This window comes from Haliaeetus leucocephalus, unplaced genomic scaffold (genome assembly GCF_000737465.1).
Source record: "Haliaeetus leucocephalus isolate CR32 unplaced genomic scaffold, Haliaeetus_leucocephalus-4.0 Scaffold0, whole genome shotgun sequence".
NCBI classification, from domain to species: domain Eukaryota; kingdom Metazoa; phylum Chordata; class Aves; order Accipitriformes; family Accipitridae; genus Haliaeetus; species Haliaeetus leucocephalus.
The window spans coordinates 19492626-19519338 of NW_010972436.1; the positions used below are offsets into that span (position 1 = coordinate 19492626).

Consider the following 26713-nt stretch of genomic DNA (forward strand, 5'->3'; position numbering starts at 1 on the left):
TAGGTCCTTTTTTTTTAAGACTTAAACAGCTTTTTTTTTTTATTTGCTATATTTAGTGGGTACCCTGAATATCTTCTAAAATTGTGACCCGTGAATTTCATTATCTTCCTTTGCTTAGTTTGTTCATATTCAATTTTTATTTACATGACTATCCACACCACAGTTATTTTGAATGATCGAGGGGCTAATGTGTATTCCTTAGAAGTCCTGTCATTCTCCATGACTTATCACAACTAACTTTAACTTCCTCATCTGACAAGCATTGAATATCCCTGTCTGTGCTGTCATGAGATTTTTTTCTTCTCAATCCTTCTCTAGTTCTAGTTGAACTTGCAAAACAAAGGACTCCAGAGACTCCAGCAATAGGTTTCCTAATCCAAATCTTGTTCTCTTTACACACCTGTATTGAAAAGAGACACAGACACACCTCTTTTCAAAAGAGACACAGAAATTCTATTAATTCCTCTGAAACTTTTTCTTGTAGTGGTCAAGGAGAATCTTTTCCATTCTTGACGGAGAAAACTGCTAGTTTGAACCAGATTGTTTCTATGAGTACTTTGACAAATGTATATCTATCTTCTACTATTTATCTTTTTGGTGCAAAGAAGATCTAAGTCAGGAGATAATTTACATCTGGTTCTACTATTGCCCCAGGACTGAGACTACTTTTAAGGCTGTTTTCTGTTATTAATCTGTATTGGTAGGCCATAATCAGAGTCCAGTAGTAAATCATTCAATATCTCAGAAATTACCATCTTTCCACGTCAATGCGAAAGCCTTTGACATTACAGAATCTGATGCGAGCTTCTGTTCTGTGAACAAACGATCATCTCGCACCAGGTTCTGCAGCGTCGGTTATGTTTTCAGTTATTAATTAGTCAATCTCTGGCACTAAATTTCAGTCCCCATACCAGTGGCAATACTGAGTGGCCTGGCAGTATCTGACCAATTGTGTGAGTATCCTTTTCTTTAATAGGGAACTATCTGTATAGGAATCAATTACTTATCTCTTTTACTTACATGTTTGTAAATAGCTTATTGTTCTGTTCTATTTTATCTTTGCCTGCAGGCTCATGTGACCCTTGTTGAGAGGGAATTGGGGAAAGGCAGCTGCATTGAGTCTGCAGAGAGTCTTATTACAGGTTAATAAAATTACAGTGTTCCTTCATGGAACTAAACAGTGTGCCTAAACACTCTTGACCTAAACTGTGATAACAATAAAGTCAAAACTCTGATCGGAATACTATCAGTTAGCAATTTAAGAGTAATATGAAATGGAATCAATACTTGGTCAGATTAGTCCACAATGATATAATAAAACTAATGCAATGCACGAGCAACTTCATAATACTTATTTCAGAACCTAAAGAGCTTTCATCTTTCTCAGCTCCTTGAGGCAATATTTGAGCTTCTACAAAGCTTATTTACTGAATCACTAGTGGAGGTTGGTTCTTTTCTTAACTGCATATTTCATTTTGATATCTTAGCACAATAAAAGCCTGAAGAACAATTGAAGTTGGAACTGGGTATTTATGGTGTTCAGTTTTGGTAACAAATAATAATTATTACCAAAGGTATTTTGAAATATTTTAGGAAAAGGTATTGTAACATCTACTGCTCTCAGTTTCCCCTTTAATTCTTCACAGAGTATTTAGTTTTATGTTCTGAGGAGTATGAGGGTTCTTGCTTTATCCCTCTTGTTCTTTTATTTTTCTGTGTTTTTGAGAATTGCTTCTGAGTTAAATTTATTTTCACCATAAACACTGTAATGACCATTTAGTGGTTTCATTCTGTAGTTATGCCTTATTCCATATTGCAGATTAGTTTGGTGGCTAGACCTCCTCCGTGACTCCCTTGTTTCATTTTTCTTAACTTGATATCATGTCCCAAAACACCTCCAAAGTTTGCTGGTAATACTATCATCTGTTGCTAAAAGTGAGTCTCTTAAGATACATATTGAGTTAGTATTTATCTCAGACTTTACAATGAACAGTTGTTTTGGTTCTGTTAGTCCGTCCATATTTTCAATATTTAAATGTAGTTTGGAAGTGTTTTGGGGCTATATTTTAGTTACAAACGTTCTTCACTGTTTTGTAATTGGAAGCCCATCTATTTTAATTTTTATGAGATATCCATTTTAGACCAAAGTGTTAATTAAACTCCAGTTTCTAATCAGGCTACTAGTAGTAATAGTTTTAAGGGCATGAGTAGTTACTAACAAACCATTGAAGTCATATAATATATTTTTTTAAACTTCAGTAGAAATTGAAGTTGGAAATTTCAATACAAATTACGCAAGCTAAATTCCAGTAGAACCAGGAGTTTTTTCATGGATTGACTTTCCTAAATAGTCCACAAGCTCTTCATTTCTCTTAACAGCTGCTTATTCTGTGTACAAACATTTTATTTTCTTCCCAAGAAATTTACCATTCTGCTAACTCAGATATTCTCAGTTCCAGAAGCAGCATGTAGTCTTCAATTACCCAGTAACCACTGCTTTGTCCTGCATGGTATCTTTGAAGCTACAGTGGCAGGGTAGCATAATCACAAACTTGTTCTGTTCAGTTCTGTTTTGAAAGAAACATGATTTAGAACGTATTTTTGCTTTCCTTTTTTCCTTAGGTCATTTTTAAATGAATTAATGGAATGCATTCTCTCTGAAGAAATTGAAGGGGTTTTTAGTCTAACAGCTACTGTTTGCATTGTGATTGTAATTAAAGGTCAGCAATACATTTTTGTCCATTTTTTTTCTTTCTTTTTTTGTGATACATTTTGAAGCTGAGTTCTTATACAATTCGACAGGCACTTTTCCTCATCCTGTTAAGTTACCATTTTTCTACAAGATTTAAGGTTATATGACTTGTAAATTGTGTTGTTAAGCTTTGGACTTTCAATCTTTGTGTCATGAGTTTAAAAATACTACTGTCTGCTAACTCGCAGAGTTCATCTCTATATTCTGATTTGCTGAAATACACAGTAATTAATCCATGACAGTGCAACTCTAATCTAATATCTAATCTTTCATTAAACAATCTATCTTTTATGTTAAAAAATATTCTATGAAAATATGCAGGGGAGGGGTTGATAAATCATTATTTTTGTCCAACTTTTCAACAAAATTTTATTTCAAACAGGTAAGCACAAAACTTCACTTCTAAAGGATATTGCACCTGCCATTCAAAGGAAACTGTTAACATGCAAGGATGCTGCTACAGAAGAATCTAGCAGCACTGAAAGGTAAATGTGGTGTGGGAAATGAACACTAACCTGTCCTATACCGTCTCTGCAATAATTGGCTGTGGTTTGTACTTACATCATACAGTTAGAGCGTTCTGAATGATTGCAAGGTTTAAAATAGTGGGTAAAAAAAATTATGAGGTATTGAGCCCAGCACAGTATTAAACTTCCTGCCCATACATTTGCTGTGAGTGCAGTCTTTACATATTTAGTTTGGTTTTTTGCGTTTAATTTGAATGTGTTATGACTTGATCCTGTATATTGCAGGATTCAGTTCTGAAATTCAGTTCTGTTAACAGCAGGTGTAGAACAAAGCAAGTAGTCTATTTACTATTTCTTTTTACTAGAAGATTTTTCTCCCACGTTTTGGTTATTAGGCGTATGAATCCATACCTATGTAGATGGTAAACATTCAACTGAACATAACAATGACTTTAAGACCTTTTCACAGGTGATTTTATTTTGCCATTTGTTGGGATTTCGGTGTCATATCTGGTTGACTTCTAGAGCTTTTGGGATAAGTTTCTAGAAAGTGATTGGCTACATTGTATTTGCAATCGTTTATTTCAGACCTGCCTAAGATAGACAATCATGATGAATGCTTTAGCCCTAAGTGTCTCAAACTTGATTAAGTCTAAAAATTTATTAACATTTGATTTCTGCCTAGTTATTGAACTGCGCATGGAATTTGAAAACATGCAAAGTAGACATTAAAAAGCAAGCACAAACATAGAATATGAAGAAAACAGACTATGGTTATGGACATGCATCCAAAAATACTGAGAAAGTTAGTAATGCACCACAGTGGCCTGAACATGCAGAGGCTCTTTCAATCTTTAATTCTTCAAATTGATGATCCCTACTATTCAGTCAAACAATGGATGTAAAGTAGACAAACTTAAATTAAAAAACAAAACAAAACAAACCCACTTCATTTTACTCAACAGTTTCTTGCGTGGCCCTTCAGACCTAAGCACACTTCCACAGCATGCTCTTCTAGTGGATCACTAGCCTGAGACATGTTGTTGTTCCCTGGCCTTGTAGTGACTAGACATAGACCTTTGGCGCCTGTGCTATGACTGAATTGGTGTCACTGATTTAAAGCCAACACTAAATTATGAGACGCTACTGTATGAAAAATAAGATAGTTTATCAGTGAGGCCACATGGGCTGTATCGCTTTCTGATTATACTTCAGATCCTTAGAGTTTGCACTTGAGTTGTATCAAGAAGCTCAACAGCTACACTAAGTGTTCTGGCAGTGGTAGAACTTTTAGCGGATGGCACAGTAAATATCCATTTGGAATTGGTTCAGAAGTGCAAAAGGTAAATTGGATTTTTCCAGGAAAAGAACCTGCACCTGATATTCAGGACAATACAGTAGAGTAGCTGTGTTGCTGCTAACAAAATATGCATAGATTCATTTAAATCTGCTATTATATCAGACCCAAAAAGGTATTATATAACTGTCTTTAAAGAAAGAGATATATAATCTTAAGAACTAGACCAGAAAGTTTTATGATATATATGAGCCATATCAGTTATGTACTATCAAAAATGAAATTTATTTTTTTAAAAAAAAGAAGAGGGGAAAAAAATCAAAACCAGTGCACTCTTCACTTCCATTTCCTCTCTGGCATAAGTAAATAGAAAACAGAAGCTTTGCTGTCAAGACTTTGAGTGGTTTCCACAGAGGACGTTGTTCTCATGTGACATAAAATTGATAAAGAACCAAAAAATATCTTGTTTTTTAAAAAAAGTCACTACATAATTGAACTTCTAAAACTCAGAGTGACTCTGGTTTCTGAGTAAATTGTTTTAATTAGTTGCTCAGCTGTGAACAAATTTCTTTTGGTTGGGACCTAGCTTAAAACAAAATCAAACAAAAATAAACAAAACCCAGTTTTTTTCCATTAAATAATTTAACATTGGGTTGCCAAGTGTTCTACTAGAACATTTAAAAAAATAATAATAATGATCTGGAAAAGAAAGGTGAGCAGCAGAGTATCATGATTCCGTTGGCACTTCTTTTAATCAAGACAGTAGGAAAGGCTGAGAAAGTAAAGCAAATCTTAACATGATTAAATAAATAGGCACATTAAAATGAATAATTGCTGCCACTTGAGTGCACTACTGACTATAAATTTCAGTAAGAACACAGGTAATTGCTTTATGAATCTATATGATGATCTCTGCCCAGTGAATAGGGAAAAATCAACCTAGAAGTGGGAGCAGATGAAGTGCGTGAGATGATACATAGTGTTTTAATTTTGTGATACATGAATGGCTACCTTTGTATAATACAAAACTAAGAGATAGTTGCAGATAAAAGATTAGGAATATGAACATGATGATGGGAAGTATTTTTAACAAGAATCAGAATTGCAATACGATAACAAAATTCAGAAGCTATCACACAGCTTTGCAGAATTTGGGACAATTTGTATTTGTACGGGTATGTTGGGGTTTTTTTCTCTCTCCCCTGAAGGGTGAAAGAATTCATGCTGAAAAAAAGGTTAGGAAGAAGTTCTTCAACAACTAGGTTTTGCCTGACTAATTTACAGCGTTTGCACTTTCTCTCAGACAGACAGAATGTTGGACCAGGCTGGGCCTCTAGTGTCTTCTGACATGCCATTTGTCGTGCTCTGGTACTAGTGTGCTAATGTATAACTAAACTGTGATTATATACAGTCTGAAATGTGCCCTGTTTTTTGTAAACCATTGTAAACCATCATCCTACTCTGCTTACCAAACCCCAAAATTTTAGTTATGGTATGCTGCAAGCTAGATCTCTGATCATTACTTTAAGCACAATCTTACAACACACAGTGCTGCACGGATGCATGCTAAAATATATGACTGTGTTTTTTAACTCATACTTAATAGTATTATTACTTTTTGCTTCTGAATGCATTACCTCATAATAACTCCTTGAGGAGTTATTTTATTTAATGCCAGGTATACCAGGAAATAGTGACATTCTTTAATTTCCCTAGAGACTTGGCATTCTGTGCCAGCATCTTAAATTTAGACTTAGAAGTAATCTATTACATATTAGCAAAGAAAGAAAAAAGTAAAAATGCTGTCTGGTGCAGTAATTAAAGTGCTGCCCTTAAACAAGGAATTGTTGCACTAATTTAGAAGCAAAACTTTTCACTGTAATTTAGTCTTCCCTCTTCAGCTGAGTTAGCAGTTTAAGATGGCCCTATGGGTCTATTATTTTAAAAAATGCTGTTCAGTGCACTTAAAAATTCTGGACAACATATTGTACATTGAGAGAATTTCCTCAAGAGTAATGGCACACACATTAGTTTAGTTTATAAAATGCAATTATTTATGCCTAGCAAAACAATGTGAATAAAGCTGTCAATGCAGTGGTTTGGAGGCTAGAGAAGAATGTTCCATGCTCTATAAAAACAAATGTGCTATAGAATAATACCTTTTACTTAATATTTTGTATTTACTTTAATTAGCATTTTGATATACGGGTATTAGAATGAAATGTAACTAATGACTGTGCTGAAAGATATTCTTTAGTATTATCATTTAGCTACCTGCCCAAACTCTTTATTCTACTCTCATTGTATCTGTAAGTAATGATTCTTGAATTGTTTTGTAAAATAACTTTGTGTATGATTTGTCTGCCACCTATCTAGAAGTTCACTAGAAAGGTACCTGGTAAAACTGATTTAAATTTGTCTGTTTGGGAAGGCATGCAGTTATTGTGAGTGACAGCTTGTTGTCCAATATGTGGCCGGTAACATGGTCCCACATTACAGATCTATTGTTTTATTAGCCTTAAATTGTAACAAAATAAAATTTATACAAAGTAGCATTGTGTCTAAACCCACAGTACTTAACTAATTACATTAATTTCATAGTACATTATAATACTAGCTTATTTTGGCAGTTGAGTTCCATCATGGCTTAAATGATATAGCACTATAAAGAGGAGCATGTGACACAACCATGGCGGTGTGAATTCAGGAAGCCCTAACATCCAATACACTGCTATGAAAATGCAGAATTGCCTCTTGTATTTCAGGTCTTAGTGTCTCATGATGAATGCCCTAACTCATCATGATTAATGACTGACAAACCTTGCTTATCTGGGGCATCAGTCTAGGACTATAATAATAAAAATATGGGGGAAAAAATGCTTGAGAAATACAGGTGACAGACTCTTTTACAAAAGTAACGTGAAGGATAAAGTTTATAGTGGTTAACAGTGAAATAAAGTTTTGACAGAAGACCAAAGTGCCCACTTTTGTCTTTTGAGAATATTTTAGAGCAGTGTTAGAAGAAGTTGTGCAAGAATGCAACTACGTAGGCTAGGTGAGTGACTCTGTCAGGGAATGCAAAAAAATAAAAAGGACCTGCCAAATGGAAATTTCAGAGCTGACCTTTGAGATTGTTTAGGGAGTAATGTGAGACAAAAGAGAGTCAGAAAGGTATTAAGATGGGTGTATATGTAGCTGAAGGAGGCAGCTGCTAATAAGGATGAGATAGAAAGCTGAGGCTTGGAAAAAAATTGCCGCAGGTGAGGAGAAAAATTATGAAGACTGAAGAATGAGGGAGAAAGGAAGAAAGTAAAAGAATGAAAAGTGGCCTTGCTATGAATTATCGGTACAGGATTTGACTATTTATGTTTGAAAAAAAGAGTAAGAATGCTGTGAAGAAAACAAGTGGGTTCTTTAAATAGATGATGAAATATTAGCAAATGTGCTTGAATTGACATAGTAATTTAAACTGGCTTGCTGTAGATTACACTATAGCTAGAGATGATAAGCAGAAAAACAGAAAAGTTGAAAGAAAAAACCCCAGCTATTTCAAAAGTAATTTATAAAGGCATATTTAATATTAAACTAATATGGAATAACTGGTCAAAGAAATCATGCGGTAGCTGTACTCTGAGAATCAAATAGTCGAGGATTGATTTAGCATTTAGTATATCTAATCCTATTATGCATTGGTTTATGCCATTTCAGAATCCTCTATGAATCATGTCGGAAAATTTTGGATGAATTTTTGAATCCTTGACCACGCAGAAGCTTTTGTCATGAAAATTAAAGGAAGGAAGATGTAATGTTTTTAAAAAAATATTCTCTCGTAAACTTTTAATAGTTAAAGTTTGTTTTCAGTTATTCTGTACTTTTAAAGCAGGGAAAATGTGTAAAAGTGTGTATAGAAATCATGTAATAGTAAAGATTTTTTAAACATCTGTAAAAAGGTTATTCTGTATTAAAATGTCATATTTGGGGGGGGTGTAAAATCAGTATCTTTGTTTTTATAAAACAGTAATTGTGTCTTATGTACTTTGAGAATGAGGTAGCACATAACCTCAGTCCCTGGGAATACTATAGAGCATAGTCCTAGAAGTTATGGAAATTAATTTAATTTCAAGGCACATGAAGGACAAAATGGTGATTGAGAATAGCCATCATGAATTCACCAGGGGCAAACTCTGCCTAACCAACCTGATTTCCCTCCTGTTTGTGGAAGAAGAGAGAGCAGAGAATGCCATCTTTCCTGTCCTTCGCAAAGACTTTTACACAGGCTTATATAAGTACCCTTACAGCCAAATTGGAGAGAGGTGGACTGGGTGGGGGGACTTAGAAGGTGGGTGGGAAACTGGCTGGACCATCAGACTTGAAGGATAATGATGCTACACAGTCAGACTGAAAGCCCGTTACGAGTGGCATTCCTCAGGGCAGATAACTGTTGCCAATACTATTTAACATTTTTATTAAAAGCTTGAGCGATGGGATGAAATGCAACCTCAGTCTGTTGGCAGGTGACACCAACTTGGGAGCAATGGTTGATACACCGAGGGGTAGGGTTGTCCCATTCGATGGGATCCTGACAAGCTGGACTTCAGGACCAACAAATCTCATGATGTTCAACAAAGACACGTGCTCTTCTACCAGTAATGGACTAATCCTGTACACCAGCATAGGCAAGTGCAGAAGGGCAATCTTGCCTGCTGTCTTCACCTACCTGGACGAGGATTAAGAAAAGACTTTCCTCAGAGGTACGCTTGAAGAGAATATGAGGCAACAGAAATAACTTGCAGCAAGAGAAATTCTTGTTGTAGGTAAGAAAAAAAAATTTCATTATGAGAGTGAATTGAATCTGGAAATGGAACAGGGACAGGTTGCTCCGAAAGGCTGTGGAACATCCATCCTTGGAGATGTGCAGAATTTGACTGACGAGGCCCTGACGATTGTGTCATAATTTTGAAGTTAGCCCTGCTTGAACTGGGGGTTGGACCAGATGATCTCCTGAGCTTCCTCCCAACTTGAATATTCGTGTGATTCAGTGACAAGTGCACTGGAGGGGAAATGCCCTAGCTATTAAACATATACTTGATTAATATGTAAGTTAAACTGTTTTATATTTAGCTGTTTTTTTAAATTAATACTAATGATGCAGGTAATGCAGACATGTAAGCCACTTATTTAATTTTCTTAATGCAACCAGATGCTTTCCTAAGACTAGTAATAGAATGCCGATTGCAGAATGTTATTTTGCCTTAACTGAGATATCTGTAAATTAGATGTCTAAGCTCATGGCATGGTTTAACCCCAGCCAGCAACTACGCACCACACAGCTGCTCACTCGCTCCTCTGCCCCTGGTGGGATGGGGAAAGAATTGTGAGGGTAAAAGCAAGAAAGAAACTCATTGGTTGAAATAAAAGCAGTTTAATAACTAAAAAGAAATAGTGATATAAGGAAAAGAGAAAAAAAATAACAGAGAGAGGAAAATAAAACCCAAGAAAGACAAGTGATGCATATGAAAACAATTGCTCAGCCCCCACGGCCCGATGCCCAGCCAGTCCCTGAGCAGCGGCCCCCACCAGCCTCCTCTCCAGTTTTATTGCTGAGCATGACGCCATATGGTCTGGGATATCCCTGTGGTCAGTGGGGTCAGCTGTCCCGGCTGTGTCCCCTCCCAACTCCTTGTGCCCCCCCAGCCTCCTCGCTGGTGGGGTGGGGTGAGAAGCAGAAAAGGCCTTGGCTCTGGGTGAGCGCTGCTCAGCAGTAATGAAAACATCCCTGTGTTATCAACACTGTTTTGGTCACAGATCCAAACCATAGCACCCTACCGGCTGCTATGAAGAAATGTAACTCTCTCCCAATCAAACCCAGTACAGCTCATAATGCTACATTTTTGTCTGTTTTAGGAGAACTAACAGGAATCCCCAGAAAATGATTCAGCCACAGACTAACAGTAGCATACAGCAACCAGCTTAGACCTGGGTATCTAACACTTAGTTATCTACAATTAAGTGAAGTGATTCTCACTATGTGTCTGTGCAAATGGCTTATTGCAGTCTCCAGTATTACTGAGTGGCACTGAAACAGAAATAAACCAGAAATTTAGCCAAATTAAGACAGGCTCGTAAGATTTGTGCACAGTCCTGTACCCCCATCTATCTAAACAGGTACCTACTGTGCTGTTTGTCTTTCTGTGGCAAGAGTTTGAAAGATTTTTTTCTAGTATCTGCTCTGTCAAGTGCGATGAACTACCTTCATCCTGCGCTACATCAAATTCATACTTGACCTTAGTGCAAAAAACTTCCCTACTGGATAAAAGCTTATTTAGCTGGAATGTTGATATTTAATAGCAGTCAAATTCTTAATAAACAACTGTTAGGCTTTGCAACAGGAAAGTCAGTACGTGTATGAATTCCTGAAGATTTACCTTATCCACAACAGCAGCCCAACCAAAAAGACTAACGCTGCCGCAGCAGGTATCTGTAGATCTGCCAACTGTTTATCTATCAACATCTCTATAAAAACTGTGTTCTTTGGCCTTCATTCTTCTACATCTGTTAACAGGCAGGTGTTCCAGTAATGACCTTTTAAATCTTCTGATTATACAAATTACTTAATGAATATGTAAACCACGGTTTCTTTTTTCTGCTTCTCAGTCTTTCAGTATTTGCTCATATTATTAGATTGGAAGAGAATCCAAATTTACAGCCTTGTTTTTCCTCAGTGTATAATATTCCTTTTTCAGTTTTCACTTTTCATGGAATACTTGTTACAGATGTAATATCCCTGAGCCTGGAAGAAATAAAGGTAATACCAACATCAGAAATAGGCAGATTTCTTCTGAAGAACTCTGAGGTGATACTGCTAGGAAGGGTAAGAAAATTTAAAGATAAACCTTTGTCCTCCTACTCCAGTGGTTCTCAAGAGTGTTGAGATTGTTTTGGGTTACTCGTGCAGCTGGTGTATAGATTTCAGCTCAATTTCTAGTCCAACTCTACTATAACTGCCCTGGCAGATGAAAAAACCATTAGCTTTCTGCAACACAAATAATGATGTTCTTGCGATTCCTTTAGCCAAGGTCTGTCAGTGTTTTCTCCTTGGGTCTTTGTGGCAAAAATCTCATGAGAGTTCTAGGTTTTACTTGCTGCTCTTGATTGCAGACTAAGTCTTGCAAAAACGTTAAATCCTTACATTTTCCTTCTGTTTTGAAGATATAAATAAATAGTATGTTCCTTAAGCTGAGTTATCTTTTAGAAATCTGTAAACCAGATTTGTTTCATCTTACTAATTGAAAATGCTGTTGAAGTGCTATTGAGGGAGAAGGGTTGGTCTTTGGTTTTTGTTATGGAATAATCTTGGTATTCAGCCAGCTGCACTATCCTAACTGTATGTCTGAGAACTTCCCATCATTTTAAGACAGACCCTTTGAGATCTGTTCGGCTTTTTCAAAAAGCTGAGCTTGACTTTGATTAATCAATTTGCTTGCAATATGAACAAGATAACAACATTCTAACATACTCCTTTAACCAACTTGCATTGGCAGTCACTGTTAATGTACAACTGCCTGTAGCTGTAAGTGGCATGCCTATAGCTCTCCCCTTCACGCATATATATTGACTATAAATATTACTGAAGGAAAGCAATAGCTTTAAACTATGTGCAGTAATCTTCTATGTTTTAACTTTATTTCTAGTAACTTGGTCCCTTTTTTGATGACAAAGTTCCTTTGCTCTGTTGTCTGACTGGGAAACAAAGTCCAGCAGTCTTCCATCTATTACAGCTTCAAATTATGAGCTGAAGAAAAACCAGGAGAAGCTCTCAAGCTTCTTTAGCAAATAAATGTCTTCAGGTATGGATCCAAGCACACAGACTTTCAGACTTGCCAAGGAAAGAAAAAATCTGCTTTGCACCTGCTGTTTATTCCCATGATAGCTGCAACTCACTCTGCATTTAAACTCACATGTGCTGCTGCTGTCAAGTGCTTTGAGGTCTTCTGACTTACAGAAGGAAATCAGAGAGACTACTTTTGATAAAAATCTTTCACCTCATTTGATAAATGCTTAGCGAAGAATACTTACGATAACAACTGCAACGTGAAATCACGAGACACGCCCGCTGCCTTGTAGTATTATTTGCTGATCTGCTCCAGTGTCTTGTGAACCAAGAGCATTGTCCAGTGTGCTGCCATGTCTGTGCTAGGAGTACCTATAGTGGTAGCTGCCCATTTCAGACAGAAGAGCATGGCTTAGTACTTACATCTTTACAATTAGCTGGTCAAGGGCAGCTTTCAGAAACAGCTGCCAAACTTTCCGCAGGCAGCCAGCAGTTCTTCAGTTTCATTAAGCCATTGCAAATAGGCACAGATCTTGCCTAATCTACTTCAGATAAGACTTCTTCGTCCTGGGCTCTGTGTAGCTGTATTGCTGCTTGTCTGAGCATGACCCTAGGCACAGCCCTCTGCTTCAAAAACCTATGTAATTTTAGCTTTAATTTATTCTGCAATCATTGGGATTTTTTCAGTGGGTTAGGTTGTTTGGCATAGATGTATCCTTAGTCTTCTCTAATAACAGTGGGTCATTTGTCCAGTTCAACATCGTGGTTCTAGAAAAGCTGCAGAAATTACATGCATTGGTACTGAGGAAACTTTAGCAGTGGAAATTCACTTTCTGTTATATCTGTTAGCATTTTTTTGAAAAGAGTATCGCAGTAGGGAGTTCTGTTACTATTATTTTCTTACTGCTTATGACTCTAGGAAGCAGAAGCTGTTACCAACCTTCTTCTCCTGTGTCTTTTTTTTTTTAACCTGAGGACCACCTTGTTTTCAGCAAAATACCTTGGTTCTGAAACACATAACTTCATACTTATTTATTTCATGGTGTGCTTCAGACTTCACTTTACTAAATTCTTCCTGTGTAAAATGCTAGTCCTTTGTTTGATATTGCTGTCAACTTTGTCCCAGTTTCGAATATGTTCAAATTTCATTAGTTTATGCTTATTTTCTGTACTGTCAGTAATGAAAATATTAAATAAGGTGCCGTTCCAAAACATCATTAGTAATTCCTTTTCAGCCTAATCTATTTCCCTCTTCCGTTCAATTAGTTCCTTACCTATCTTACGATTCCTATAATAAGCCTTGTCTTGGGTTAATAATTTTTTTATATGCTGCAGTAACAGATACTTTGCTGTAAAGCCTTACATTTTAAGTAGGTGCATTTTAGCAGTTCTTGCTGGAAAGGTATGTGAATCCTGTAGAGCTATATGCCTACATCAAAGAACATATAGGATAGAGCCAGCCCAGCCTCCTTTTGGGTTCTTTGCAATGCATAATGACACATGCTTCCTGCCTTTTGGGGTAATTATTAAACACTTACCTAAACTGTGCTAGCTCAACTTTCATGTGAATAAAGAATATTAATTTGGCACATTTTTTTCTTTTGTTTCTTAATGTAACATTCCTTACTTACCAATTTCCTAAAATGGTACCTGAGTATCAGCTTAATAGCAAGAAATGTAGGCTTTGTGCACTGACCTTTCTGAAATCTTGCCATGATTATTAAAAAAGGCAAGTATTAGCAACTTTATTTTCTCAGAATAGCATCTAAAGGAAAAATACAGCATCTGTAAGAGGCTACAAACCCAATTAGACCAATCTAAGACGGTACTTAAAAAAACCCAAAACAAAACAAAAGGTGAACCTAGTTCCTGCTCTAGGCTATTTAATGACGGCGTGACTGGAGTTCTCCCACTGCTCCATTGAAGGAAAAGCTCCTTTTACTGAGGGAGCTCATTTTCTGATCATAATGGTAAAAGCTGTGTCCTTTCTTACAGCGTTCTCTAAGATTGGACACTACTAATACACAGTATAAAGAAAAATATTTTATTCTCAGTATTTTCTCAGTTCCGCACAGGGTTCTAAGCCTTGTCCTTTATTGAAAAGTGGTCCTTTATTAAAAGTGACCATCCTTCATGACAAAAATAGAGTTACCTTTCTCTCATCCTCTGTCCCCAGATTCCCTCTCATGGACCGCTGCTTTTGATCTGCAGGATGGCTGTTTTCATGTGGTTGTCCACCCACTAAGTGTAAAACACTTGTTTTGCAGTGAAAGCTGTTTCTATCAAGTGCCTTAGCCAGTCAACGGGCTTAGCAGATGAATTTGCCCGTGTACAGGAGCTGCTAGGGGAATGCGCAGTTTGATGACCACAACAGTCTATCTTCTTCAGATGTTTCAATCCATACTGGATTCCTGCAACAATAATCAAACTCAAGGACAGTAGCAAAAATGTCTGAGACTTAAACTGCATGGTGTACTATACAACTATGACCCAAGAATCTTATTTTTAAATGAAAAAATTAAAGGTGGTGTTACTAACTTCCAGTGTTTATCGCATTTATTATTTTTTTACTTTTTCAGATGTCTGCTATTGTCAGAATTTAACAAGCTAAGATTATGTTAAGACTGAAAAAGAAGAAACCTAAAACTAGTCCATCTGCAATGAAATTGAGAACTGTTTGATGCAAGAAAATGAGAGAACTTATCAAGGGATCTGATTACAGCACCCCAAGTCCCTGATTTGATCTACACTGGAATCGACAGCAATATTTGACTCCTGAGCCATCCATCACAGGTCAGCCAGCCTCTAGGGAATGCTTATCTTTCCAGTTAAGATATAGAGCCTTAAATTGGCTGAGCAGCACATAGAGATCAGGGAATCTAGCTTGCAGTTTTTAATTTATCAGTGTATCATGATCCATTGATTGAATGCTTAAAAGCAGACTTGTTTCAATGTGATCTAATATTAGAAAGCGCTCTGTGCTATCTGATGAAAGACTCCTGTGCAATTAGCACATCCGAACAGGTGTGATGCTTTTGGCTCTGGAAATACATTGACTATGGAAAAATTTATATATGGAAACAGGTTTGGGCTTTTTTTGAAATTATGGTAAGGGGGAAGAGGAGGATTTTTTTTCACAAACCTACTGTGAAGACCATCTTCGTCCCTTTAGCTCTCAACCTTCCTGTTGCAGTTCCAGTTTAGGACAGCTCTTTCACCTCTAATTTCATTCAACTGCTAATGAAAGAAAATGCCAGTTACAAGTTTATTTTTTTCTTAGTATTCTTTCTAACTGTGTTAAATGTAATTCTTGCCAGCAGAATTTTGTACCTTTGCCACTTTTTCACCATGATATTCCTTTTTTCATTGGTAATATAGGAGATTTAATGATAGAATACTAAATATCCATCATAAACCTCAAAGCAGGAACCTTGTTCATCTGTCTTACGAATCATCTGGAGAAATTCCCCATTCACAGGGTGGAACTTCCACTCCTGTCAGTGGATTTCTTTTGAGCACAGCGGGGCCCAGGCCAGGCCCAAGCTCTAGACAGTTCCTAGTGATGCACGCAGGGGGCCTCTCAGGGAAGGAACTTGCCTTGACAATCCCAGGTCTGACTGCCCTCCCTAGTCCTCACCAGGCTACTGCTGTGTGGCTGCTGTTGCTCAGGCACCCTCATCCCTTCACTCAAAGGGTGGGACCCTGCCATAGTATCTTTGCTTTCCCTCATTGCCTTTTTTTTTAATTTTTTGTAGCCTAGGGGCTGCCAACCTCATCATAATTTTCTCCCACTAAAGAGGCTAACTGTAGGTTAGGATGGCATAAGGAGATAGGAATTTTTAAGTAGTGAGGTTTTTGCAGTAGTAGCCTGCTCTTTCAAAGTTGGTAGTCACTCCTTGGCTTTACAAAGAGCAGTGCATCCACGTTTATTAACACTATTCCATAAGAAAATAATTCTGTATCACTCAAGCCACTTAGTCATATCCAGTAGAAGCTCTATTATAGAGAGCAGAAAAGTTCATGGAAAATGCTCAGCCTAGAAGGAAGATTCCCCTGAGAAGTCAAGTAAGTGTTTTTGTTTGGTCTTTGATGCTCTATTGGAACACTCTGAACTACAACAGAGAGCAAAGGGAAAGCTTTTAGAAGTAGTGATTCAGAACAGAAAAAGAGCATCCTGTCTCGTCTATTATTCAACTTTTAATAGTTTCACCAGAACCTATGACTATTCTTAACATAATCTTGTACTTACAAAGACACATAATGTAATTTCAGTGTAGTCCTGTGGTGGGTTGACCCTGGCTGGACGCCAGGTGCCCACCAAAGCCGTTCTATCGCTCCCCCTCTTCAGCTGGACAGGGGAGAGAAAATATAACAAAGAGCTTGTGGGTCGAGATAAGGACGGGAGAGATCATTCACCAATTACCATCACGGGCAAAACAGACTCAGCTTGGGGAAAATTAACTCACTTTATTACAAATCTACCAGAGTAGGGTAATGAGAAATAAAACCAAATCTCAGACACCTTCCCTCCACCCCTCCCTTCTTCCCAGGCACAACTTCACTCCTGGATTCTCTACCAACCCCCCCAGCAGCACAGGGGGGACGGGGAATGGGGTTTATGGTCAGTTCATCACACGTTATTTTCTGCCGCTTCATCATCCTCAGGGTGAGGACTCCTCACACTCTTCCCCTGCTCCAGCATGGGGTCCCTCCCACGGGAGAGACAGTCCCCCACGAACTTCTCCAATGTGGGTCCTTTCCACGGGCTGCAGTTCTTCACGAACTGCTCCAGCATGGGTCCCTTCCACAGGCTGCAGTCCTTCAGGCACAGACTGCTCCAGCGTGGGTCCCCCGCGGGGTCACAAGTCCTGCCAGAAACCTGCTCCAGCGTGGGCTCCTCTCCACAGGGCCACAGGTCCTGCCAGGAGCCTGCTCCAGCGCGGGCTTCCCACAGGGTCACAGTCTCCTTCGGGCATCCACCTGCTCCGGCATGGGGTCCTCCACAGGCTGCAGGTGGATATCTGCTCCACCGTGGACCTCCCTGGGCTGCAGGGGGACAGCCTGCCTCACCATGGTCTTCCCCACGGGCTGCAGGGGAATCTCTGCTCCGGCGCCTGGAGCACCTCCTCCCCCTCCTTCTGCACTGACCTGGGGGTCTGCAGGGCTGGTTCTCTTACATGTTCTCACTCCTCTCTCCGGCTGCTGTTTCTGTCTGTCCCAACTTTTTTTTCCTTCTTAAAAATGTTATCACAGAGGCACTACCACTATCGCTGATGGGCTTGCCCTTGGCCATCGGTGGGTCTGTCTTGGAGCCGGCTGGCCTTGGCTCTATCAGACACAGGGGAGGCTTCCAGGAGCTTCTTACAAAAGCCACCCCTGTAACCCCCGCCCGCTACCAGAACCTTGCCACACAAACCCAATACAAGTCCAGACAATGTTCCTTTCCCCAGCTGTCATTACCATGAACTTTGCCTAATTTTTTTTTTTTTTTCTGGTCACAGCATACCCTCAGTAACCTTCCTTTAAAAGAAACACATCATAGGCAATGGTCCAAGGAGTCTTCTACTCCAAGATATCAGAATGCCTTGAACAAGATTTCCTAATTTTTTTACACTAGAAACTATGTACTTAATTTCTTTTTTTATTTTTTTTGCTATTCAAAATAACCCATGTCAATAAGCATTAAGCTATAAAACTGAAGATGGTCTGAGCTCAGTTGTTCTTACTCCATTCTGAGTTGCTATCAAACATATTGTTCAATTCTAGATTTCATCCCAGTATATTTCTTAACAATACTTTAAGTTTATAGTCATACAACAGCTATAGCAAATATTCTAGCCTCTAGGTCAGGTTTGCTTCCATCTGTTACACTGAGCAGGACAACAGTATTTCCTGGAGAGAACATAGAGAGAGGATGAGCTTAACCCAAAAGCATATTATGTCTTCAGCAATAAGCAGCTGAAGCAAGAAAGACATGCTGGAGAAAAAAAATGGAGAGGAGCACAAGTGGCTTCTTGACTGTTTGCTGACCCACGTTTTTACCACCACAGCAGCAATGGGCAGGAAAATGCAAGCATCCACACTTTGTGCCTTGTGAAACCAGATCCTTCCTCGTATGTAACACATGAAAGCATGGTTTAAAAACACTACTAGAGCCGAAAAGTCAGGCACTCGAAAGTCAGAAGGTATCAAAATGAAGATGTGCACAGCTTTAGCCTCACCTTTGGTTATGTGTTGAAAGACATGATATCTTTAATTACATTAAGACAAGTTACTTATTCCACACAAATTGTTCCCTACTCAGTGCTCAGTCCGTGTCTGCTCTATGGATGATTCAAAACCCTTGCTGTTGACAACACAGCAAATATTCAGTGCTTTTTGTCCACTCATTGTTCAACATGTAGCTCTACACTTAATCTGCTGCACGCTATTCATACCCAGCTCTGAGGACAAAACCGGTAACTTCCGCTATGGCGTTACTATCGTACTATTCACTCCAGCCCCAGAATTTCACAATGATTCACGTATCTTTCCAACTCCCCGTAGGTTTACTTATTCCCGTTTTACAAATGTACAGTGAGACTAAGTTAAAAAATTTCTATGAATTTGGGGAACTCAGGGTGAGATGTCTCATTGTATAGCACTTGTCACCTCAGAGCACCTGTCTCCAGCTGCTGTTGTGGGCACTTAGCACTTGAATCAGACTTAAGGTTCCCAAGACAGACACAGAAAGTGAGTGCCACGTAACCAGAGCTCTCCAGCAGCTTTAATCAACTACAGGCCTATTCTTTCAGAATGACAAAGTGCAGTAATCTCATTCATCCTTTAATTTAGCACAAGAGGAGTGGATACCTCAGTGGATTAGTTATCGGTTGTAAAATCCATTCACCAACTATCAAATCTTACAGATTAGCAAAGATGGATAAAAATAGAAAGTTTTAACTGTTTCTGAACTCCCTCCCATTAAAAGCACCTAATTAATTTAAAAATTTGGCTCCCTATTGACATTTCGAATCAGCTTTGATCAATGGCAATGAAATCTAATTATTCATTGCACACCTAAGGGTTTTGACCTGCTTTTCAGAGAACAAGAACCCATTCGCAAAAAAACATTTACTAATGTCTAATAATTTAATCTGGATATAGCACCTTGGTATGCTCAGACAGTAAGTTTTTCAGCTGTGGTGAGAATGCTAAACACCCAAGAAAATCAGTAGGAATTCAGGTGGGTTTGATTTTGAAATGTGTCTCCAGTAACTTCAAGATAGGCAAGTCACAGTTTAGCCTGTATGTTGATCTGAGATGATGATGATGGGCATTAGCAAGAAACCAAGCCTTTCTCAGTTAAAAGGGGCCAGCTCTAGTGCATATCAGCAACCTGTGCTTGTTCTCATAGAGGCCATCCCTCTCCCAGTGAAGCCCAAATTACCTTTCATAGCCTCACGCTAAATATAAAGATGTCAGAAGTGGCCTCAGAGTGGTTGTCAAACATTGGAATGTGCTGCCCAGGGAAGTGGCTGAGTCACCATCCCTGGAGATATTAAAAAAGCGAGTGGACAGGGTACTTCAGGACATGGTTTAGTGGGCATGGTTAATGGTTGGACTCAATGATCTTGAAGGTCTTTTCCAACATAAATAATTCTATGATTCTATGATTACTGTATCGCTGTCTTGAGACACTAGAGGTCTGTTCTTCATAGGTTCTGAACATCCATACGTTGTTACTTGCAGGTTGCTTCATGCCACCTTTTCCTTCTCCTCAACCAGGTTTATACCAAACACAGCTTCAGCACCCTGTTGGAAGTAGGTATCACCATAAGTGGTATTTGAACAAGTCAGCTAGAATTTTAAATGAACCTCAAATAAATTTGGGTTCAATCCAGCCCTGCAAATGTCTACCTTTACAGAAGCTGCTCTCTCTAGCATCCCTAGCAAAACAGCAGAAGAGATAATGGAAATTTTCCTCACAAGCCCAAACTACCATGCACACTGAAGTGGCTGATCTGGTACCAAGGGTTCCTACAGCCTCAGAAGTCAGCTCAAAACACGCTACTCTGCACACTCATATACACAGATGTTTAGGTCATCAGTTAATGTAAGTCAAATTTATAGTTTTCAGTTAATGTAAGTCACATCTCCTGCTATTCTCACAGGCAATTTTCTCTAGCTGCATTTCATCTCTCAGGGCCTGAACACTCCATTTTAGGCTCCTTTCCAACTGTTCTTTCCAGCGACACATAAAAACCATTATCATTCAGTTACAGCACAGGGAATAAAAGACCAGCTCACAGCTTACCAGTCATAACTAAAATCAACCTACTTTTTTCTGCTTTCCTTTTTTAAACTCTATCAAACAGTCATACAGTTGCACAGTTCTCAAGGATTTTTCCTTTTGGGTCTGTGTTGAGCTCCTGTTCCTCAGTGATGCAGAAATTATCTAGAGTAAAACTTTTAGCATGCTCCAGAGTAAAGACATTTTCTAATACAATTTTGGAAACAAGAAGAAAAGCTTTAAAATAGCTGAAATCAACAGTACATTAAAACATTATTCCTAGATACAACTTAATTGCTGTCACATTCATAAAATTAATCCTACCACACTCTTCCATCAAGCAATCTGACATCTTCTAGACCCTGCAAATATTTATTTTCATGCTAAACTGAATTCAGTATGAATTAATTTTAAAATCTCAGAGGCTCTGCTAGTTTTATAGATATGAAATAACTAATATTGAAATTCAGTAATTTATGGATTGGATGGTAAAATCCTTTCAAGTACTTTTAGTTATACTAGGAAACATTCAATAATTGAGAAAGAAAGACCACAACCACTGCTGATATGACCTGGAGCTACATCTTTTTACACCAGTTAAAGATTTCTCCCTTTAGGAACTCTCTATTCCTTTAATAAACTTAGTCCCTGAATGTAAAATTCAGCCACTAAATTGAAATTTAAGTGAGTATTTGTACTGCTCTGGAGAGAGTTATATGATTTTAGCTCTCAGTAATCCAGGCTTCTGTATAGCTTCTCATATTCTAAACACTCTTAGTGTCTCAGGCACTGGATGGCTTTTTAGACATATTGCTTATCACTATTGCAGGATAAAGTCCTTCATTCTTAACTGCTTTAAAATATTAACTATTTTAATTCTATATTTTTAAAAACGTGTACATGGAATAAGTGATATGTTTTCTCTTAATGAAAGAGTTGAATATACAGAGCTATATAACCATGCATGTAGTTTTTCAACATACATAAATAAAAGAAACTACTTGTAAGTTCATAGTGCAAAATTTCTGGGTTTTTTTTTTTTGATAGGTTTTAATCCCAAGAACTATTACATCCTCTATAATACAGTTGAAATAGTGTCGTTCCCCCCCCCGCAACTTAAAAAGAAATCTTGTAACTTTAAACTTTCCATCAACAACAGTGAATAAATATAATCAGAATATTCCAGGATATGAATGTGTGAACAGTTCTGCAGTCACTGTTCAAACAGTGTCTTTGCCAGATCATCCAGTGCTCGTCAGCCTCCTAAACCAGAGTTTATGACTGCTCACACCACTATGCAAAGCAGCAATATCAGTACTGTTCCTCTTGTAACCATGGTACTCCAAGATGTGGCTCTGGAGATGTTTTTTCTAGCCTTATTTTTCCCAGTCTTCTGAAAGAAGTCCTCAAACTACAAGCAAGGTGCAGGAGGATTACTGCTGCTCAACCAGCTCCTTCTGCCCTCAAAAAAGAAGTGTGGTGAAGGTTACACATGCAGCACTGAGCCTCCAGAAGAGTCCCTTTGTGTCTGTATATACATCTACAGGCTTTGAATATTTTACCCATGTCCTCTAGAGCCAGAAAATGTAAATAACAAACGTCTAAATTCTGCCTTGTCTGGGCATGGATATAGCACAAACCTCTCTATCTCCTTCTCTCCTCTTTCACCCCTACCGCCCCCCCAATAGATCTTAAAGCTCTGCCAAGATATCTAGGTTACTGAATCTTAGATAAACTGCCTGATAGATATTGTTCCCTGTGGATTTTGGACCCATTAACAGGACAAATGATCTGCAATTAACGTGCTCAGAAGCCTTGATTTGGGGAGGGGCGGGACAGGAGGATGAGAGGAAGAAAGAAAATGAAGAAGGTAATTTCGATGTCTTTTTTTTTTTTTCTAAGAGCATGTTTGCTTATGCAGGTCAACTGTATTCAGCATAGCTGGACCTGACCTTTTGTTCAGACTCTTCTTTATACTTGGATAAACTGACAAATAGCTCTGTGATCCTTAGATGAAACATGCAGTTCTGTGCTGTTCAAATATACCTATATAATTTCTACAATCCTGCAGGTGTACCTATGCTTGTATATATAATTCCCTTTTGTAATTAAAAACCAGACCTGCAAAATGACAAGCCTAGGTACAAACATGACTTCAGTGGCTAAGTACACAGTAAATCTCAGATGCTACTTTTGTGTTTTATACTCCTTATACTTAGCCTTTAGCTATCATTTAACTATTATTTTAACCCTGTTTACAATATTTTACTCATATCACTTAATTAATTATAAGTATATAACTATTTATTAAGAGTATTTTCCCTTTGTGTATTTTTATGCCTAAATTATTCTCTGGCAGTGTTCTACTGTAACTGAATCCTGTGTTTATCTTCTTTTTTACCCCCACCCAATTTTTGGTTCATGTAGTTTTCGCACCTTTTCTTCTTACATCTCCAAAAATTCTATCATTAACTCAGCTTCCCAGCTTATTAATTCCTTGCTTCTACTATTTCACTCTGAGCAGTATTAAATTTACAAAATTAACCTGTACTCATCTTCTTGCCTCTTCCACTTCTGCCTTCATGTCTTTTCTAGCAGGGCTGTTTGCTTGTAATATAATTTTGAATGGCCCGGTGAAATTGAGAGAGAGAGACTGACCTTATGTCCAATGTCCATGTTAGATCATGTCTTTGAATCAACCAGAGCAAAAATTTGAACCTTTAAAATATCAGCCCACACAGATGTCCTGGCTACCAGGCAATTAGCCATTCTGGGATAATTTCTCGCCCTTTCTGGATCTTTTTCTGGCCCTTACTAACAGATTTTTGATTAAAACATGTATGTTTCTTATGAAAAAACTTAGTCAGACAACACAGGATTTTCAAACAGAAAAGTGTTTCCTTGAAAAACTCCTGTTCAGCTGTGGTTACCATGGATAAGAATGTAAATCTTTCAAACGTATAAAATCATATAGATTATCCAGCTCTTCTTTCACTTTGCCTAGCATGTTTTTCACACCTATATGGGTATCATATAGAGACTCAGCTCCAGCAATTAAGGACATGCTAAACTTCAAGATGTTATTCACTCTCCTAAAACTTTCAAATCTATAATTTCCAGTGTCATTCTCCATATAGCCTCACATTCACCTCCAGATACATTAGCAATGTAGAGCTGATATTCTACCCTCTCAGCCACCGTTCAGTATCTTTACTAGTTTAGAATCCCTTACCAAAAAGATTTAAATATGCCCATACATAAATAACCTACTGATACCCTCTTCTATTCCTTTTTCAAAACTATCAAGTCCTACAGTTTTCTTGGAGCCCCACAACTTCCCTGACTGCAAGAATGGAGTTTCATTTTTCTAGTCTTTCTAGTAACTTTCACAAATGACTTATACCCTTTAGAATTTCTTTTTCCACAGTTCAGAAACTTATTGAAAACATGATAATAAAAACCACAATTGAAACAACCTCACAAGGTTGATAGACCTAAACATGGATGCTGAATTTATTATACAAACTATTAAAAACCTTGGCTCTGAGAAATGTCTTGAGAAAACGACTGTGAACCAGCAAGTAACCTGCATGTGTCACAACATGTTATTTACACTATGATTCTGTTATTCATCTAATTTACACACAGACTCAAGTCTTGCAGTTTTTACACATCATTAACAAAATTCATTACACTTAATACCACTGGCTTCAATCTGTCTGTCCCTGGGGCTTTAAGACAGATCTGTGTATCTTTGCTAGGTGCAGGCTACTATAAAACTGTAAAATACAACCAGGTAGGGCATGCTTTACACTTTCCAGTCCTGAGAATTGCTACTTGAGTTACTTCCAAATGCCCAATTCACCTACCAATTGACTCTTTACTCTTTCCTTGACACCTTAGTCCTGTCTTTACTAACTTTGTGTACGCAAGGATTTCTTCCTGTCTTCGATGAATGCCCTTTCCCTCTTGATTTTTCACATTGCTTCACACGCATTTGAACAAATGTCATTATTTTGCTAATCCTCTGCACAGAGTAGCTATGAGAATTTTAATTTCCTTTTAAAATCTGCATAGTATTTGATCATAAATTCACAGGAGCTATGCAAATTATTCGTTGCAGAGCTGCAATGACTTCCAGTAATACCGCTGCTAGTTTGTATTTTGATGAACAACTTGTTCTCTCGCTGTGCCTGCCATTTGCTCCTTTCTTACCTTCAGTTGTTTTGCAGTTCGCTGCTAATTCAGATGACCTTTTTCCTTGTTCCTACTACTAGCTTTTAAAGCCAGATGGTTTGCATAACCCATGAGAATATACTAATTTATGTTTCAGCACTTTCATTTCTCATCTTGTCCTTGCCATAGAATGCTTTTCCCTCCTTTTTTGTTTCTCCCCTTTCAGTGCTCAGATTTCTTTCAGAGTCGTCAAAACTGATTTTTCTGAGGTAAAGGGACCTTCTGGGTTAGTGAAACCACTCTCTGCAAGATGTAAGCAACCATGTAACAGAGCTCAAGGACAGAAATGCTTGAGAAGGACCATCCAACCCTTTTGCAAACCCTGGGCCAGCAAACACCATCCAGTATCAATATATTTTTTTGAAATTTCTGTTTTCTGAATCAAATACTGCCCTTTTTTGCATCTGAGTCACCAATCTGAACTACAAAGGACAGGCAGTGACTACACCAGCACTAGAAGCCATGACTCCTTTTCCCCAGCACAGAGGCTCACACATTTCCCACAGAGCAAAACTGAAAGAATGAGAGAAGTCCGCAACTGTCTGTCAGGGAACCAGGAGCCCTAAGTGCCTTGCGTGGTCCCCTGAGCCACCCCTCAGCCCCCCTGCCCCGAGCCTGGGGCAAAGTTCCGACCTGGGCCCCCAGGCTTGGCTGACCACCCCACGGACGGTCCCAGCTGGTCCCGGCGTGGTGGCTGAACTCCTTGTGTCCACCCTGGTCTAGATGTGTTGGCGTTGTTTTCTCTGCCACCTTCGAGGTAAGCAAGGAGGAACAGCTGTGCTCTTCCAGGGTTAGTTTGTTCTGTGGGCTTTTGTTACTTCGTTTTCTGGTCTACGGCAAAGCCACTTCATGTATTACCATTTTTACTCCTCTTAAATACCTGGAGTGTGAGTCTGTTATGACTCTACGTGGTTAAGGCCAGGGATGAAGCATGTCAGGGAGTACAGTTAGAGCTGTTTCCCTCAAGTATGAAGAAGATCAGGATAATCTGAAACTTCAGGGAGGAATAAAGCAGATGTCAGGGTGACAGAGGGGGCTGGGACCAGCCATCACTTGCCATGGATGGCATGGAGCTGGCTGTCCTGGTCAAAAATGCATCCCCTGCCAGGAGGCATGGCAGCTGCACTGTTTCACCCCAGTGACTGTGACTGCTGCGTTAAAAGGCTAAACATTATTACACCGAGTTTGTGAGAAAAAATGAGAGCCTGTGAACAAGGAGGGAGTCAGTGGGTTCCTGCCTGGAGACTCCTGCTCCCTCCTGGAAGCCCAGACCGAGTGGTCCCACTCACATGGAGTGAATCGGGGACAGGAGGTGGAGGATAAACACGTCACCCGTGGGGACGTCTCCCAGGCAAACATGCAAACCTCAGCTGCGGGAGGTATTTACCTGAGGGCTTATAAAATCCTTCAGGATGGCAAGTCATTTTCTGTGGAAAAAAACGGCGCTAAGTAAACCGCTACCGAGGAGGCCGCAGGGACAATCCACCCAGGTAGCGTGTTTTTCAGGACAAAACTTTGACAGGGGCCGAATTGTTTTTCTACTGTGTGGAACAAGCACATTTAATGATTCCCTTCCCATTCTCAGCCATCTTTACAGGGGATTCAAGCGAAGAGCCGTTCTGGCAGGAAGGATCCCCCCTGCCCCTCGCCCGCCGGCACAAGGCTCGGGCAGTACCGGGAGGCTCGCGGCCCGCCTCAGGCGGAGCCTCCGTCAGGGCCGGCGGCGGTCTGAGGGCCGGGGAACATCCCCCGCCCTCACCTTGCCGGAGGCGGGGGGCCCCTACCCCGCGATCCCGGCAGGGAGGGCAGGGCCCTCCCCCGCGGCCGGCCGGGCGGGCGGGCAGCGGGGAGAAGCGGG

General features: G+C 39.1%; 1 protein-coding gene across 1 annotated transcript in view; it reads left to right on the forward strand.

Moving 5' to 3' along the window:
* NCAPG2 (non-SMC condensin II complex, subunit G2) overlaps window positions 1-8309 on the forward strand; it is a 50311-nt gene extending 42002 nt beyond the window's left edge. Inside the window, exons 26-28 of the mRNA XM_010585754.1 lie at window positions 2623-2720; window positions 3135-3237; window positions 8225-8309. Coding sequence (XP_010584056.1) covers window positions 2623-2720; window positions 3135-3237; window positions 8225-8276 — 253 coding nt within the window. The 3' untranslated portion in view covers window positions 8277-8309. The remainder of the gene's footprint in view (window positions 1-2622; window positions 2721-3134; window positions 3238-8224) is intronic.
* The last annotated feature ends 18404 nt before the right edge of the window (window positions 8310-26713 follow it).